This window comes from Phascolarctos cinereus, unplaced genomic scaffold (assembly GCF_003287225.1).
Source record: "Phascolarctos cinereus isolate Bilbo 61053 unplaced genomic scaffold, phaCin_HiC Scaffold_726;HRSCAF=1367, whole genome shotgun sequence".
Classification (NCBI taxonomy): Eukaryota; Metazoa; Chordata; class Mammalia; order Diprotodontia; family Phascolarctidae; genus Phascolarctos; species Phascolarctos cinereus.
The window spans coordinates 33,616,818-33,633,372 of NW_027556098.1; the positions used below are offsets into that span (position 1 = coordinate 33,616,818).

General features: G+C 35.9%; 1 protein-coding gene across 5 annotated transcripts in view; it reads left to right on the forward strand.

Moving 5' to 3' along the window:
• Positions 1–16,555, forward strand: part of TMEM131 (transmembrane protein 131) — a 249,718-nt gene that overhangs the window by 114,652 nt on the left and 118,511 nt on the right. For 4 of the 5 annotated variants that reach the window (XM_078146325.1, XM_078146323.1, XM_078146324.1 and 1 more), the window contains exon 4: positions 11,141–11,191. The exons of the other annotated variant lie outside the window; for it this stretch is intronic. In XM_078146325.1, the coding sequence (XP_078002451.1) occupies positions 11,141–11,191 (51 nt within the window). The remainder of the gene's footprint in view (positions 1–11,140; positions 11,192–16,555) is intronic. 5 annotated transcript variants of the gene reach the window in all.

A 16,555-nucleotide genomic window follows, 5' to 3' on the forward strand; every position in this document is an offset into this window, starting at 1 on the left:
TTGCAATCAAATATACTTAACGCAAAAGCTGTTGAATATATGAATTAATCTTTGATTCACAGAGTACCTCAGGGGCAGTTAGGTGGTGCAGTAGATAGAGCACCAGCCTGGAGTCAGGAGGACCTGAGTTCAAATCTGGCCTCAGACACTTGACACTTACTAGCTGTGTGACCCTGGGCAAGTAACCCCATTGCCTAGCCAAAAAAAAAAAAGTACCTCAGAGGCATGATTATGAACACCAGATATCATTGCGCTGATGACAAGTATGGAAATACCAATTTTTCAAGCATTCCTGATGACAGGGTGCCAGATGAAATAGTTGACTAATTCTGAGATGAGTGCTGAGGATTTAAAGTGCTTTGGGCTTTGAGTATTTACCAAAGAGCAATATCTGATGGGTGAGAGTGCTAGTGACCTTCCTTTTCTTCATGTCCTGCCCTGTAAATAATGAGGGAACTAGTCAACTTGTGGAGCCACAGGGAGACAAGATGGAGGAGTGAGCAGTAAGTCACTATGACTCTTCCTTTTTGACCTCTTAAAAAAAAAACAGAAAATAGAGTCCCAGGGAAAAGTCCAGGAACATTACAGCCAGCAGAAAGATAGAGTGGAGCAGTCTTTTAGCTCAAGAAATTTGGAGGGTAAGCAAGAAAGGTCCTTTTCACTAAGGTAAAAGGTAAGTACATTCCAAGACAGGAAGCCAGCAGCAAGCCTCACCTCAACACACCAAGGAGAGATTCTGAGCCCCAGGGTAGTGGAGCAGGCAAACGCCAACATCAGGAACTCCCACATACCATAACATAGCCAGGGGAGCCTGCAGACTCCAGCTTGGAGAACCACCACTTGCGCTGGAGCAGCCCCGGGCAGGCAAGTGTCCTTCAGCAGCAGACCTCCAAGTTTTTCAGTGCAAGTTTTTCTAGGTGGATAGGCATCCTCCAGTGACCAGATCTCCACATGCTATAGTGCAGCCTAGAATGGGCAGGCATCTTCCAGCAGCTGAACCTCCCTGTGCTTCAGCGCAGCCCTGGGGAAACACAGAAAAACCACACCTGGCCTCAGCCCACACCAGACACCACCACCACCAGCTGCCAGCATCTGAGGTCTCAGCACACAAAGCCAGTGACCAGGCCCCTGGCCCCGAGCATAAGTATCTTGGGACAGTATCCCCTGTGTTCCAGGAGGAGAGCTTAACTTTAAAAGCCAGGAAATAGGCAAACATCATGAGCAAGAAGCAGAAAGAACATTATCCATACAGAACTATTATGATGACAGGGAATATTAAAACACAAACTCAGAAGAGGACAACATTGTCAATATACCTACATCTGAAACCTCAAAGGGAAATATGAATTGGGCCCAAGCCCAGAAAGCCTTCTTGGAAAAGCTCAAGAAGGATTTTAAAAGTCAAGTAAGAGAAGTAGAAGAAAAATTGGGAAAAAGAAATGAGAAGTGTGCAAGAGAAAGTCAACAGCTTGAAAGAGAAAGGACAAAAATTGACTGAAGAGAACTCCTTAAAAAGCAGAATTGGCTGAATGGAAAGGCAGGTACAAAAATTGAACTCCTTAAAAACTAGAATTAGACAAATGAAAAAGGAGGTACAAAAATCCACTGAAGGTAAGAACTCCTTAAAAAGTAGAATTGACCAAGTGAAAAGGAGGTACAAAAACTAACTGAAGAAAACAATTAGTTAAAAATTAGAATTGGGCAAGTGGAAGTTAATGACTCTATTGAGACATCAACAATCAGTCAAACAAAATCAAAAGAATAAAATGTAAAATGCCTCATTGGAAAAATATCTAACCTGGAAAATAGATCCAGGAGAGATAATTTAAGAATTATCTGTCTACATGAAAGCCATGATCAAATAAAGGAGCCAGGACAGCATCTTTCAAGAAATTATCAAGGAAAACTGCCCTGATATCTATCCTAGAACCAGAGGGTAAAATAGTCATTGAAAGAATTCACTGATCACCTTTTAAAAGAGATCCAAAATGAAAATTCCAAGGAATATTGTAGTCAGATTCCAGAATTATCAGGTCAAGGAGAAAATACTGCAAGCAGCCAGAAAGAAACAATTTAAATATCGTAGAACCACAGTCAGGATCATGCAGGACCTAGCAGCTTCTATATTAAAGGATCAGAGGACTTGGAATATGATTCCAGAAGGCAAAGGAGCTTGGATTACAATCAAGGATCAATTACCCAGCAAAATTGAGCACAATCTTTCAGTAGAGGAGGTGAACATTCAGTGAAATAGGGGATTTCCAAACCTTCCTGATGAAAAGACCTGAGCTTAACAGAAAATTTGATTTTCAGATATAAGAATCGAGAGGCATTAAAGGTAAACGGGAAAGAAAAAAAACACCATGTTTTTCAATAAGAGTAAACTGTTTACATCTCTACATGGGAAGATGATACTTGTAACTCTTGAGAACTGTATTTTTATTAGGGCAATTAGAAGGGATATACATAAACAGAGAGTGTAGATGTAAGTTGGACTTGATAAAGAAAAATTAGGGGTTGAAAAAAAAAGATTGTACTGGGAGAAGAGGAAAGGAGGAGACAGAAAAGGGTAAATTACTTCACATGAAGAGGTAGAGGGAAAGAAGGGAGAGAGGTGAGCATTGTTTGAAACTTACTCTTATCAGATTTGGCTCAAAGAGGGAATAACACACACACTCAGGGGTATAGAAATTTATTTTGCCCTATAGGAAGTTGAAGGGAAAAGGGGGAAAAAAGGAGGAGGTAGATAAAAGTGAGGGAAGAAGTAGCAAGGGAAAGGGGAAAGAAAAGGGAGGAGGGCTGATAGAAGGGAGGGCAGATTGAGGGAGGTGGTGGTCAGAAGCAAAACACTTGTGAGAAAGGAGAGGGAAAAAGGAGAGAGAAAAGCATAAACAGGGGGGAAAGTAGGATGGAGAGAAAGATGATACAGTAATCATAACTGAATGGGATGAACTCTCCCATAAAACAGAAAGGATTAAAAACCATAATCCTGAAATATGTTGTTTACAAGAAACACATTTGAAGCAGAGAGATAAAAACAGAAAAGGTAAAAGGCTGGAGCAAAATGTATTATGCTTCAGCTGAAGTAAAAAAAAGCAAAGGTAGCAATCCTGATCTCAGACAAAGCAAAAGGAAAAATAGATCTAATTAGAAGAGATAAGGATGGAAACTTCATCCTGCTAAAAGGTACCATAGACAATGAAGTAATTCTAAACATATATGTAATTGGTACAGCATCCAAATTCTTAGAGGAAAAGTTAAGTGACTTACAGGAAGAAATAGACAGCAAAACTAGTGGGGGACCTCAACCTCCCCCTCTCAGAACTAGATAAATCTAACCACAAAATAAACAAGAAAAGTTAAGGAGGTGAATAGAATTTTAGAAAAGTTAGGGTAGACTTCTGGAGAAAATTGAATAGGAATAGAAAGCAATATTCCTTTTTCTCAATGGCACATGGCACCTACACAAAAACTGACCATGTATTAGGACATAAAAAACCTCACAATCCAATATAGAAAGGCAGAAATATTAAATAGATCCTTTTCAGATCACAATGCAATAAAAATTACATGGAATAAAGGGCCATGGAAAGATAAAGATTAATTGGAAACTAAATAATGTAATCCTAAAGAATGAGTGGGTCAAACAACAAATCACAGAAACAATGTCATCCAAGAGAATGACAATAGTGAGGCAACATACCAAAACTTATGGGATGCAGCCAAAGCAGTTCTTAAGGGAAATTTTATATCTCTAAATGCTTACAAAGGGGAACAATGAATTGGGCCTGTAACAACAAAAAAAAATATCAAGAAAAAGAACAAATTAAAAATCCCCAATTAAATACCAAGTTAGAAATTCTGAAAATCAAAGGAGAGATTAATAAAATTGAAATTTAGAAAACTATTCAGCTAATAAATAAAACTAAGCTGATTTTATGGAAAAAAACTAAAATAGATAAACTTTTGGTTAATTTGATTTAAAAAAAAACCAAATTAGCAGTATCAAAAATGAAAAGGATGAATTTACCACCAGTGAAGAGGAAATTAAAATAATAATTAGGAGCTATTTAGCCCAACTGTATGCCAATAAATTTTACAATTTTAGTGAAATGAATGAATACTTACGAAAATATAAATTGCTCAGATTAACAGAAGAGGAAATAAAATACTTAAACCACTTCAGAAAAAGAAATTGAACTAGCCATCCATGAACTCCCTAAGAAAAAATCTCCAGGGCCAGATGGATTCACAAGTTAATTATCCCAAACATTTAAAGAACAATTAATTCCAATACTATATAAACTGTTTGGAAAAAAATAGGTGAAGGAGTCCTCCCAAATTCTTTCTGTGATACAGATATGGTGCTGATACCTAAACTGGGAAGAGCCAAAGCAGAAAAAGAAAATTATAGAGTAATTTCCCTAATGAATATAGCTGTAAAAAAATTTAAATAAAATATTAGCAAAGAGATTACAGTAACTTATCACAAGGATAAAACACTAAGACCAGGTGAGATTTATGGCAAGAATGCAGAGCTGGTTCAATATTAGGAAAACTGTCAGCATAATTGACCATATTGATAACAAAATTAACAGAAATCATACGATTATCTCAGTAGATGCAGAAAAAGCTTTTAACAATACAGCACCCATTCCTATTAAAAACACTAGAAAGCATAGGAATAAATGGAGTTTTCTTTAAAATGATAAGTAGCATCTATCTAAAACCATCAGCAAGCATTATGTGTAATGGGGATAAGCTAGAAGCATTTCCAATAAGATCAGGGTAAAACAAGGATGCCCATTATCACCACTGTTATTCAATATTGTACTAGAAATGTTAGCTTTAGCAGTAAGAGAAGAAAAAGAAATTGAAGGAATTAGAATAGGCAGTGAAGAAACAAAGCTATCACTCTGCAGATGATATGATGATATACTCAGAAAATCCTAGATAATCAAGTAAAAAACCACTTTAAATAATAAACAACTTTAGCAAAGTTGCAGGATATAAAATAAACCCACACAAATCATCAGTATTTCTATATATTACTAACAAAGCCCAGCAACAAGAGATACAAAGAGAAATTCCATTTAAAGAAACAGATAACATAAATACTTCCCAAGACAAACCCAGAAACTATATGAATACAATTGTAAACACTTTTCACACAAATAAAGTCAGATCTAAATAATTGGAAAAATATCAGTTGTTCATGGGTAGGCCAAGCTTATTTAGTAAAAATGACAATTCTACCTAAACTAATTTTTTTATTCAGTACCATACCAATCAGACTACCAAAAATAATTTTATAGAGCTAGAAAAATATAATAAAATTCATCTGGAAGGACAAAAGGTCTGGAATACCAAGGGAAATAATGAAAAGAAATGGAAAGGAAGGTAGCCTAGCCTCACCAGATCCAAAACTGTATTATAAAGCATCAGTCATCAAAAGTACTTGGTACTGGCTAAGAAAGAGTGGTGGATCAGTGGAATACATTAAGTACACAGGACACAGTAGGCAATGACTGTAGTAATCTACTGTTTGATAAAGCCAAAGACTCCAGCTTCTGAGATAAGAATTCATTATTTAACAAAAACTGCTGGGAAAACTGGAAAATAGTATGGCAGGAACTAGACATAGATAAACCTCTTATACTATATACCAAGATAAGGTCAAAATGGATACGTTATTTAGACATAAAGGATGAGACGATAAGCAAATTAGGAGAGCAAGGAATACTTTAACTTGTCAGATCTATAGAGAATGGAAGAATTTATGACCAAACGAGGGAGAGAGAACATTGTGGAATACAAAATGGATAATTTTAATTACATTAAATTAAAAAGTTTTTGCGGAAATTAAGCCAATGAATCCAAGATTAGAAAGGAAGCAGAAAGCTAGAAAATAATTTTTACAGCCATTGTCTCTGGTTAAGACTTCATTTCTAAAATATGTAGAGAACTGAGTCAAATTTATAAGATTCATGTTATTCCCCAATTGATAAATGGTCAAAGGATATGAACAGGCAGTTTTCAGAGGAAGAAATTAAAGCTGTCTATCATATGAAAAAATGCTCTAAATCACTATTATAGACTAGAGGAATGCAAGTCAAAACAACTCTGAGGCATTACATCACACCTATCAGATTGGTGAGCAGGAAAATGACAAATGTTGGAGATGTGGGGAAACTGGAAAACTAGTGCATTGTTGGTGGGGTTGTGAACTGATCAGCCATTCTGGAAAGCAATTTGGAACTATATCCAAAGAACTACAAAACTGTGCATATGCTTTGATCCACCAATACCACTTCTAGGTCTGTATCCCAAAGAGATAATAAAAATGGAAATAGGACCCTCATGTACAAAAATGTTTGTGGTAGCTCTTTTTGTGGTGGCTAAGAATTGGAAATTGAGAGGATGCCTATCAGTTAGGGAATGGCTGAACAAGTTGTGGTATATGAATGTAATGGAATACTATTGTTCCATAAGAAATGATGAGCAGGTGGACTTGTGTTTTATTTTATGCATTTGAAGCCATTCTGATAGTATTAGAGCAGAGATCTGTAGGTTTCGTCAGATTGCCAAAATGATCCATGAGTGACACTGTTTTCATTAATTACCATCTCTATTTTAGTGATTCTCCAATCTACCTGTCCTGCCCCAAACTCTCTGCTGACCTCAAATATCATATCTTCAGCTGTTTTTCAGACATCTCTAACTAGATATTCTGTATTTAGTTGTTTCATATCCAACTCTTTGTGACCCCATTTGGAGTTTTCTTGGCTAAGATGCTGGAGTACTTTGCCATTTTATAGTTGAGGAAACTGAGACAAACAGGGTAAGTGACTTTCCCAAGATCATACAGCTAGTAAGTGTCTGAGGCCAAATTTGAACTCAGGAAGATAAGTCTTCCTAACTCCGGAGCCAGCATTCTATACGCCATGCCTCCCAGCAGCCCTCCCCTTTTCATACCTTCCCTATTACTGCAGAGGGCTATCCTCCCAGTTCTTAAGCCTCACAATCCTGAATTCCTCACTTTCACCCCCCATGGCTGCTGCCATGGTCTGTTGATTTCATCTTTGCAACATATCTCCTGTACATCCCCTTCTCTCCTCTGACACTGTCATCACTCTATTGCAGGCCTTCCATCACTTTACATCTGGATTATTAAGGTAGCCTGCTGGTGAGTTTGCCTGTTTTAAGTCTGTCCCCACTCCAGTCCATCAACTCAACCACTGAAGTGATTTTTCTTAACATGCAGGTCCAAATATAAAACATCCTCTACCCAGCCTCGCTGCACCACCCCCTTCCCCACCCCATCCCTGACTCCAGTGTCTTCCATTGTCTCTGGAATCAAATACAAAATGCTCTGTTTGGCATTCAAAGCTCTTTATAAGCTAGCCACTTCTACCTTTCCAGCCTACTTACACCTTAGTCCCCAACACATACTTTTTAGTCCATTGACACCGGCCTCCTTGCTGTTCCATGAACAACATACTGCGTTTCTAAGCTCTGGGCATATTCTCTGACTTATCTCCCATGCCTAGAACTCTCTCCCTCCTCCAGTCTGACCACTCACCTCCCTAGCTTTCTTTAAGTCTTTTAACTAAAATCCCATCTTCTACAGGACGTATTCACCAGACCCTCTTAATCCCAGAGTCTTCCCTCTGTTATTCCCTATTTATCCTGGAAATATCTTGCTTTGTCTATATTTGTTCACATCTTGTCATTCCCCCCCCCCCATTAGAGTATAAGCTTCTTTAGGGCAGGGACTGTGTTTTGCCTCTTTTTGCATGTCCTTCACTTAGCACAGTGCTTGGCACATATAAGTGCTTAATAATATTGATAGATAATGGAGTCTCTGGTTCACAAAATATCAACATTTTAGTCATTCTATTTGCATTATTCCATATTGCTTTCTAAAATAGTTATACCGTTTCACAGCTCCACCAATAATGTATTGGTCTACAAACTCTAAAAAATTGACTTACTCTTTTTTGTCATTTTTGCCAATTTTGTAGGTTGTTAGGTGAAAACTGTGTTGTTTTGATTTAGATTTTTCTTATTATTCATGATTTTGAGCATAGCTGTCAAACATGAGACCTATAGAACTTCCAGGTGAGGTGGGAGCCAGATTAAAAGATAATCGAGAAATGTTTATGAAAATAAATAAAAACATAGTAAAACAAGTAATGTTAATTTGTGGTTTTCTAAGTCAATACACACAGCTCCAGTGATCCCTTTCTATTTGAATTTGATATCACTGATTTACAACATTCTTTCATGTGATTGTGAATACTTTGCAGTTTTTGTTTTGAGAACTATTTATTCATATCTTTTAGGAAATGGTTTTTAGTGGCACAGTGGATAGAACACTGGGTGTGGAATCAGTATGATCTGAGTTCAAATCCAGCCTCAGACACTTACTGTATGACCCTGGGCAAGTCATTTAACTTCTGTTGCCTCAGTTTCTTTATGTGTAAAATGGGGATAATAATATCACCTACCTCCCAGGGTTGTAAAGTGCTTAGCACATGGTAAGTGCTATATAAATATTTGCTGCTATTATTATTATTCATATTGTATATGTATATATATAGTATGCATATATGTATAAGTAGTGTGTAATAGATACATACCCATGCATATATAATATGTGCATATGCGTATGGAACATGTTCATGTATATTCATATGTGATATATGTATATAAATGCATGTATTATGATTTTATATATATGGGTGTGTATATCTATATATATCTATCTATATCTATATCTATCTATATAGATATAGATATAGATATAGATAGATATATATAGATATACACACCCACACACATTTAATAGAAAAATGTGTTACAAAGGTTTTTTTTTCCTATTCTACCACATCCCTTCTTGTCCTAGGTGCATTTACTTTGTGTGTGCAGACCCTTTTCAGTTTCATGTAATCAAAGTTTTCTGTTTTACTTTTTGTAATTTCCTCTCTCATTTGGCTAAGAGTACATTTCCTACTCAGAGATGTAAGAAGCATGTGGTTTGCTTCTTTGCCAATTTTTTTAATAGTATGATCTTTAGTTCTTAAAGTTGTAAATCCATTTGGAATGTATCATGGGGTATGGTGTAAGGTGTTAGTCTAAGCCTCATTTCTGCAACACTACTTTCCATTTTTTCTAACAGTTTTTAGAGGTAATTCATGTTTTCAACTTGATCAAACACTGGGTTATTGAGTTCCATCCTTTCTGTTCTCCTTTCTCTAGCTATCCCATTGATCTTTCTGTTTTTAGTGAATAGTAGATGGTTTTGGTGACTACTGCTTTATACTATAGTTACTGGTCAGAAAGTGGTTATTTCCTCTTGATCCTTATTTTTATCATTACTCTTGATAGCCTACAGTTTTGTTTTTTCCAACTGAATTTTGTAATTATTTTCTTAAGTTCTATAAAGTAATCCCTTGGTGATTTGATTGGTAAAGCATTCAAGTGTAAATTAATTTTGGTAGTATTATCATTTTTATTATATTGGTACAGTCTAGCCATGAGCACTGAATATTCCTCCAGATCTTTAGGTTGTTCTTTCTTTAAGGATCACTTTGTAATTGACTCTGTATAAGTCTTTTGTGTTCTTTGATAGGTCAGTCCCCAGATCTTGATGAATTTTTAGACATTTGGAGTGGTATTTCCCTTTCTATTGTTGCTTCTTGTGTTTTGTTATTATATAGAAATACTATTGTTTTGTTTTGCTTTTTGATGAAGCAGTAGGGGAAGTGACTTGCCAAGGGTCACACAGCTAGAAAGTCTCAAGTGTCTGGGGCCAGATTTGAACTCAGTTCCTCCTGACTCCAAGGCTGGAGCTCTACCAATGTGCCACCCAGCTGCCACCTACTGCTGTTGATTTTTGAGGATTGATTTTGTAACTTGTAACTTTGCTAAAGCTATTGCCTCAATTAGTATTTGTGCTGATTTCCTAGAATTTTCTAAGTATATCACTGTTATCATCAGCAAATAGGGTTAGTTTTATCTCCTTTTTACCAGTCATTATGCCTTTAAGTTATTTTTCTTATCTGTTGTTAGAATTTCCAGAATTATATCAAATAATAGTGGAGAGAATGGGCATACTTGCTTCACTCTCATATTTATTGATATAGGTTCTAGTGTAGTCCCATTACAGATCATGATTGCTTTTAGTTTTAGTTGAATGCTTTTTGTGATGCTAAAAAAAGATCCCTCTATGTCTATACTTTGTATGGTTCTGTTATGAAAGAGTTATCTACTTTGTCAAAGGCTTTTTCTTTATCAGTTGAGGTGATAATGTGGTTTTGGACCTTTTGGTTTTTATTTTGATTGCTTTCCTGATATATTTGTTTTCAATCTCAGTCATAATGAATGACATTATGGATAAATTTCTGTAATCTGATAGGTTTTTGTTTAAATTTTTTGAGTCATTGTTCTTTAATGAAATTGGCCTACAGTTTTCTTTCTGTGTGGTTGGGTTTGTTTTTTTTAATCTTTCCATGGTTTAGTTATTTGGACTATGTTCATCTCCTAAAAGTATTCTTATAGGGAGCTTTCTTAATTTTTGAGAGTAATTTGTGAAGTATAAGTACCAACTGTTCTCTAAAAGTTTGATAGAATTCTTCTGTGAATCCATCACAACCAAGAGGTTTTTTTGCTTTGTTAGTTCTTTTACAGCTAGATCTATTTCTTTTTCTTTTTTAGATTAGGTTATGTAGAATCTTATCTGATTTTCTAATAGTTTGAGTATTTCATACTTTTGAACATATAACTCTATTTCTGTTGTATTCTTAGTTGTGTTAGAATATGACTTCATATGATGTATTCTAATTATTTTTCTTTATTTTTGGTGTTTGATTCACCTTGTTCATTTGCTATTTTATGATTTGGTTTTCTGCCCTCTTTTTAATCAGATTAGCGAAGTGTTTATCAATTTTATTAGTCTTTTCAAGGAACTAGTTTTTAGTTTTACTTATCATTTCTATGGTTTGTTTCCAATTTCTCTGTTTCTCCTTTAATTTTATCATCTCATGCTATTGTTTATTTGCTGGATTTCTGATTTTCTTAAATGCGTATTCGGTTCATTAATCTTCTCTTTTTCTATTTTGTTAATATATATTTGTAGGGATATGATTTTTCCCCTGAGGACTTCTTTAGCTGCATCCCAGAAATTTTGGTATGTTTTTTCATCATTGTCATTTTCTTTCACGTAGTTTTTAATTGTTTCTATGACATTCTTTGACTTTGCTTATTATTTAGGATTTTCATTCCATTTGAGTCTATATTTTTTGTTTCTGGACCCCAAACCAGTGACTGATTTTATTGTGTTATTGTCTGTAAAGGATGTATTTGCTATTATTGTCTTTTTACATTTGTTTGCAATATCTCTGTGTCCTAATACATGATCGGTTTTTGTAAAAGTTAGATGTGGTGATGAGAATCATATATATATTCTTTGGGGTCCCATTTAAAGATGCCATAAGTCCTTTAAGTCTAGTTTCTCTAGGAATTTTGTCTATTCTATATTTTCCCTTTATCTTCCTCTTAGACTTAGTCAAAAGCTGAGAGGCGGATATTGATATCTCTTTTCACTACTATGTTACTGTCTCTTTCTTCTTGAAGCTCACTTAATATTTTCTTTGTGAATTTGGAGTGTATGAATTTGTTACTGATATTGGTTTGTTACTTATAGTTCTTTTCAGCATAATATAGTTTCCTTGTTTATCCTTTTTTGTTTTTGAAAGTTTATTTTTGCTTTGTTAGATGGCATGATTGCACCTCCTGCTTTTTTAGATTCATTAGAAATATGATAGTTTCCATCCCTTCAGTTTAATTTTGCAAACATATTAGTTTTGAAAATCAGTTTCTTATAAACAACAAATTATAGAGTTTTAGTGAGACTTAATTTTGCAGATTCCAATTTTTCTATTCTGCCCATTATTTTTGCTGTGCAGGTCACAAATTCTTCTCTCAATTCTCATTTCTGTTTTGAACCACTCAAGAACAGTGTGTTATGATTCCATGTTCTCCTCACATTCCACAGAGTCCTCCTCATGTTCTCCTCATGTGTTGGATCATATTTTTTTGTTTTGCAGTATTTTATTCATAGATATCTGAACTTGTTTAATAGATAATGTTTTCACTTTTGATTTATCTGCTTATCTTCATGGTCTATGAGTTTCTTCTTCCTGACATCTTTAGTAATTTCAGGTTGTTGGGGGTGGGGGGGGGTTCTGCCTTATTTTCCCCTATTCCTCACTTTCTGATTCTCTCCGGAATGGGGTGGTGGCTAGATCTCAAAGGTCTCAACTTCTTGTTATGCTGTGTAATTCACAATTCACCAGTCTAGGTCTCTTCTTGAATGACTTTTGCATGGAGACAGAGCTTACCTCGGCTGGATTCTTGGCTCTTTCTCTCAGCTTAGTGAAGTGTTGCACAGCTTCTCACACACATGTCCACTCTGTTCCTCAGTTCTCTGGCGTGGCACTGGAAGTTTAGAGAGCTTTCACACTGGTGCTATGGAGCTGATTTCTGTAGCTTGCAACTCTGAGATTCTGTGAGGAGAGACATTGGGTGGGGGATATTGGGATTGAACTCTGTTTTGGGACCAAACACATGTCCTGCCCTTCTCCCTCTATTCTGCTGCAGAGATCTTTTCCAGCATAGAACACTGCTGCTGGGGCACTGTTTGTCATGACATGAAGAGACTTCTCTAGCCTAGAATCCTGGGTCTCCATGACACTGGAAAGAGGGAGGGGAAAGCAGGATGTGGAGTTTGGTTTTGTTACAAGTCTATGTATAGAGCCCTTGTGCTTGTCCACTAGTGTAACCTTGCATTGGCAGAAGCAAGGAGCCAAATCAGTTCAGGGTAGATTTTATTTCATGGTTTTTGGTTGTTTTATTTTTTTTAACCTTTTTGATTCCAGCTGCTGTAGACCAGAGGTGTCAAATACTCAGCCTACAAAACTCCTAAGTGAGGCCAAACCAGATGAAAATCTAATTGGGAAATATTTAACAAAATAAGTAAAAATACAATAAAACATAGGTAATATTTCATTTTAAAAATTAAGTTAACATGTGACCTGCAAGTATACTTATATTCAATTTAGTGGTCCCTGTTTCTACTTGAGTTTGACACTGTCATCCTAGACCATGGAGACAGCTAGAATTTCTTTATCTTTGGCACATAATTTCTATTTTGGAGACATTTGAGTGGTCATGGGAATCAGAGAAAACATCTAGTTCTCATCTTGTTGGTCATATAATTAGAAGATCTGTCAATGATTTTTTAATTGCCAAATCCGATGGCCTTTTCATAATTCTCATCCGTTTTTACCTTTCTTTAACATTTTACACTGTCAGCCACTTCATCTTGGATGCCTCTCTCTGGGTTTTCAAAACATTGTTCTTTCCAAAGACTTTCTGGCTATCTGACAGATTATTTTCAGTTTCCAGTGTTGTATGATCACCCATGTATGTCTTCATATGTGTGGATTTACCCCAGGACACTGTCCTGGGCCTTCTTCTCTCTACCTTGTGTCTTAGTGAGCTCATAAATTTCAATAGATTCAATTTTCATTTGTGTACAGGTGACTTCCAGACTTACATATCTAGCTCTCATATTTACTTAGTTCTAGTACATCTTCACCAACTGCCTTTTGGACCTCCCCACCTGAATACTGCATAGTCATTCCAAACTCAACATGGACAAAATTGAACTCATCATCCTTCCTCCTAAATCTACCTCTCTTCCTACGTGGAAAAAAATACATGGTAGTTAGTGAGAGAAAATTTAATGCAGTCTAAGTGTTAAAAAACTAATGGAGTCAGTCAGTTTTCTTGAAGTTTAAAAAGAACATGGCTTTCCATTAATTATCTATGACCATTAATAAATATCTACTTTTGTTAGATTTGTGTTTTTAAGGTCATCTTCAAGCTGAAATTTTAATTGTTCCATACCATTTTGGCATAACAATTGAAGAAAGCTATCAACTCAGACTATATTGTGAAAAGATCCAACCTCATTGACTTATTTTGTAAAAATATTGCATCATAGTTTGCATGAAATTACTATTTTTCTAAGTCTTGGTAATCCTAGGGAATATTATTCTTTACCTGTACATACCCTTTATTATTTAGTTACAGGTTTATTTCCTAAATCATTTTTAATCTTTCTGATAATTTTAAGAATACAGAAATAGTGAATGAGCAACATGAGCAAAGCCATGGAGTCACAAAAGCATAGGGTTTGTAAGGGGGACAATGGGTAATACAACTTGGTCAGAGTAGAGCATTAAATGGAGGAAAGATGGAAGATGTATAATGTGATCTCAATCTGGCATCTCCTTAACTTTCCAGGATGTTGCACATTAATCCCTGTTTCATCTACTCTGTTTTCCAGTTGAACTAAACCACTTGCTCTTCCCTGAGCTCTGTATGCCATCTCAAGTCTACATGACTTTGTACAGGTTGTTACCCACACTAGTGGTAATTGCAATATGAATTCAATTCAAACAACCTTTGCTAAGCACCTGCTTTGTGCAAAGCACTTTGCTAGGTACTGAGAATACCAAGAAAAAAATGAAGTAAAACCTGCTCTTCAGGAAAACTACATGAAGACGTTCAAATATGATACAAGGTGGAGAATAACGTGGGCAGTGGCAAGATTGGAAAGAGGGTTCTAGGAATATTTGAGGAGCGAGAAAGCATTAGCAACTGTGACCCTCTGGGAAGATTTCACAGAGGAGATGGTACCTAAGCTGAATCACCAAGGAAGATAAGACTTCTGAAAGGGGAAGATGAGAAAAGAGAGCATTTTAATGAGAGAGGACAACTTGCACACAGGAAAGATACAGCACATTGAGTTTCGGGGGGGGGGGAGGAAGAAATTCAATTTGGTTAAAATATAAAGTCCATCAGTAATCATCAGAATGATTTGGTAATTGTTAAGAAATGGAGAGGTCAATCAGTGTTACAGATCTGATACACACTAAACAGAATTAAATGAGTATGGTAGCCTCATGTTTGATAAAACTGAAGACCCCAGCTATTGGGTTAAGAATTCACTGTTCATAATGAAAAGAAATGCAGTGGAAGGTGCAATTCCAGATTTTAAATTGTATTATAATGCAGCAATCATCAAAACTGCTTGGTACTGGCTAAGAAATAGGGAGGTGGATCAGTGGAATAGGTTAAATATGCAAGACACAGTAGTCAATGACTATAGTAATCTATTATTTGATAAACCCAAAGACCCCAGCTTCTGGGATAAGAACCCACTCTTTGAAAAAAAAAACTGATGGGAAAACTGGAAAAGAGTATGGCAGAAACTAGGCATAGACCCAAATCTTACACAATATACCAAAATAAAGTCAAAATGGGTTCATGACTTAGATATGAAGGCTGATACCATAAGTAAACTGGGAGAACAAGGAATAGTTTACCTATCAGATCTATGGAGAACAGAAGAATTCATGACCAAACAGGAGATAGAGAACATTATGAAAAGCAAAATGGATAATTTTGATTACATTAAATTGAAAAGTTTTTGCACAAACAAAGCCAATGCAACTGAGATTAGAAGGAAGGTAGAATATTGGGAAAGAATTTTTACAACCAGTCTCTCTGATAAAGGCCTCATTTCTAAAATATATAGAGAATTAAGACAAATTTATAAGAACACAAGCCATTCCCCAATTGATAAATGGTCAAAGGATATAAACAGACAGTTCTCAGATGAAGAAATTAAAGCCATCTATAGTCATATGAAAAAATGCTCTAAATCATTATTGATTAGAGAAATGCAAATCAAAACAACTCTGAGGTACCACATCACACCTATTAGATTGGCCAACATGACAAAACAGGAAAATGATAAATGCTGGAGAAGATGTGGGAAAGTTGGAACACTAATACATTGTTGGTGGAGTTGTGAAATGATCCAATCATTTTGGAGAACAATTTGGAACTATATCCAAAGAACTATAAAACTGTGCATACACTTTGATCCAGCAGTAGCACTTCTAGGGCTATATCCCAAAGAGATCAAACAAATGGGAAAAGGACTCACATGTACAAAAATATTCATAGCAGCTCTTTTTTTGTGGTGGCAAAGAATTGGAAATTGAGAGGATGCCCATCAATTGGGGAATGGCTGAGCAAGTTGTGGTATATGAATGTAATGGAATACTACTGTGCTATAAGAAATGATGAACAGGCTGACTTCAGAAAAGCCTGGAAAGACTTATATGGTCTGATGCTGAGTGAAGTGAGCAGAACCAAGAGGACTTTGTACACAATAACAGCCACATTATGCGATGACTAATATTGTTAAACTGAACCCTTCTCAGCATTACGAGGATCTAAGACATCTCCAGAGGCCTCAGGATGGAAAATGCTATCCACATCCAAAGAGAGAACTATGGAAGTCGAATCGTTATCACTTATTTTTACCTTCTGTTGTGTTTTGTTTCATCTTTCTGATGGTTCCTCCTATTGGTTTTAATTTTTACTTACAACTTCACTAATGTGAAAATATGTT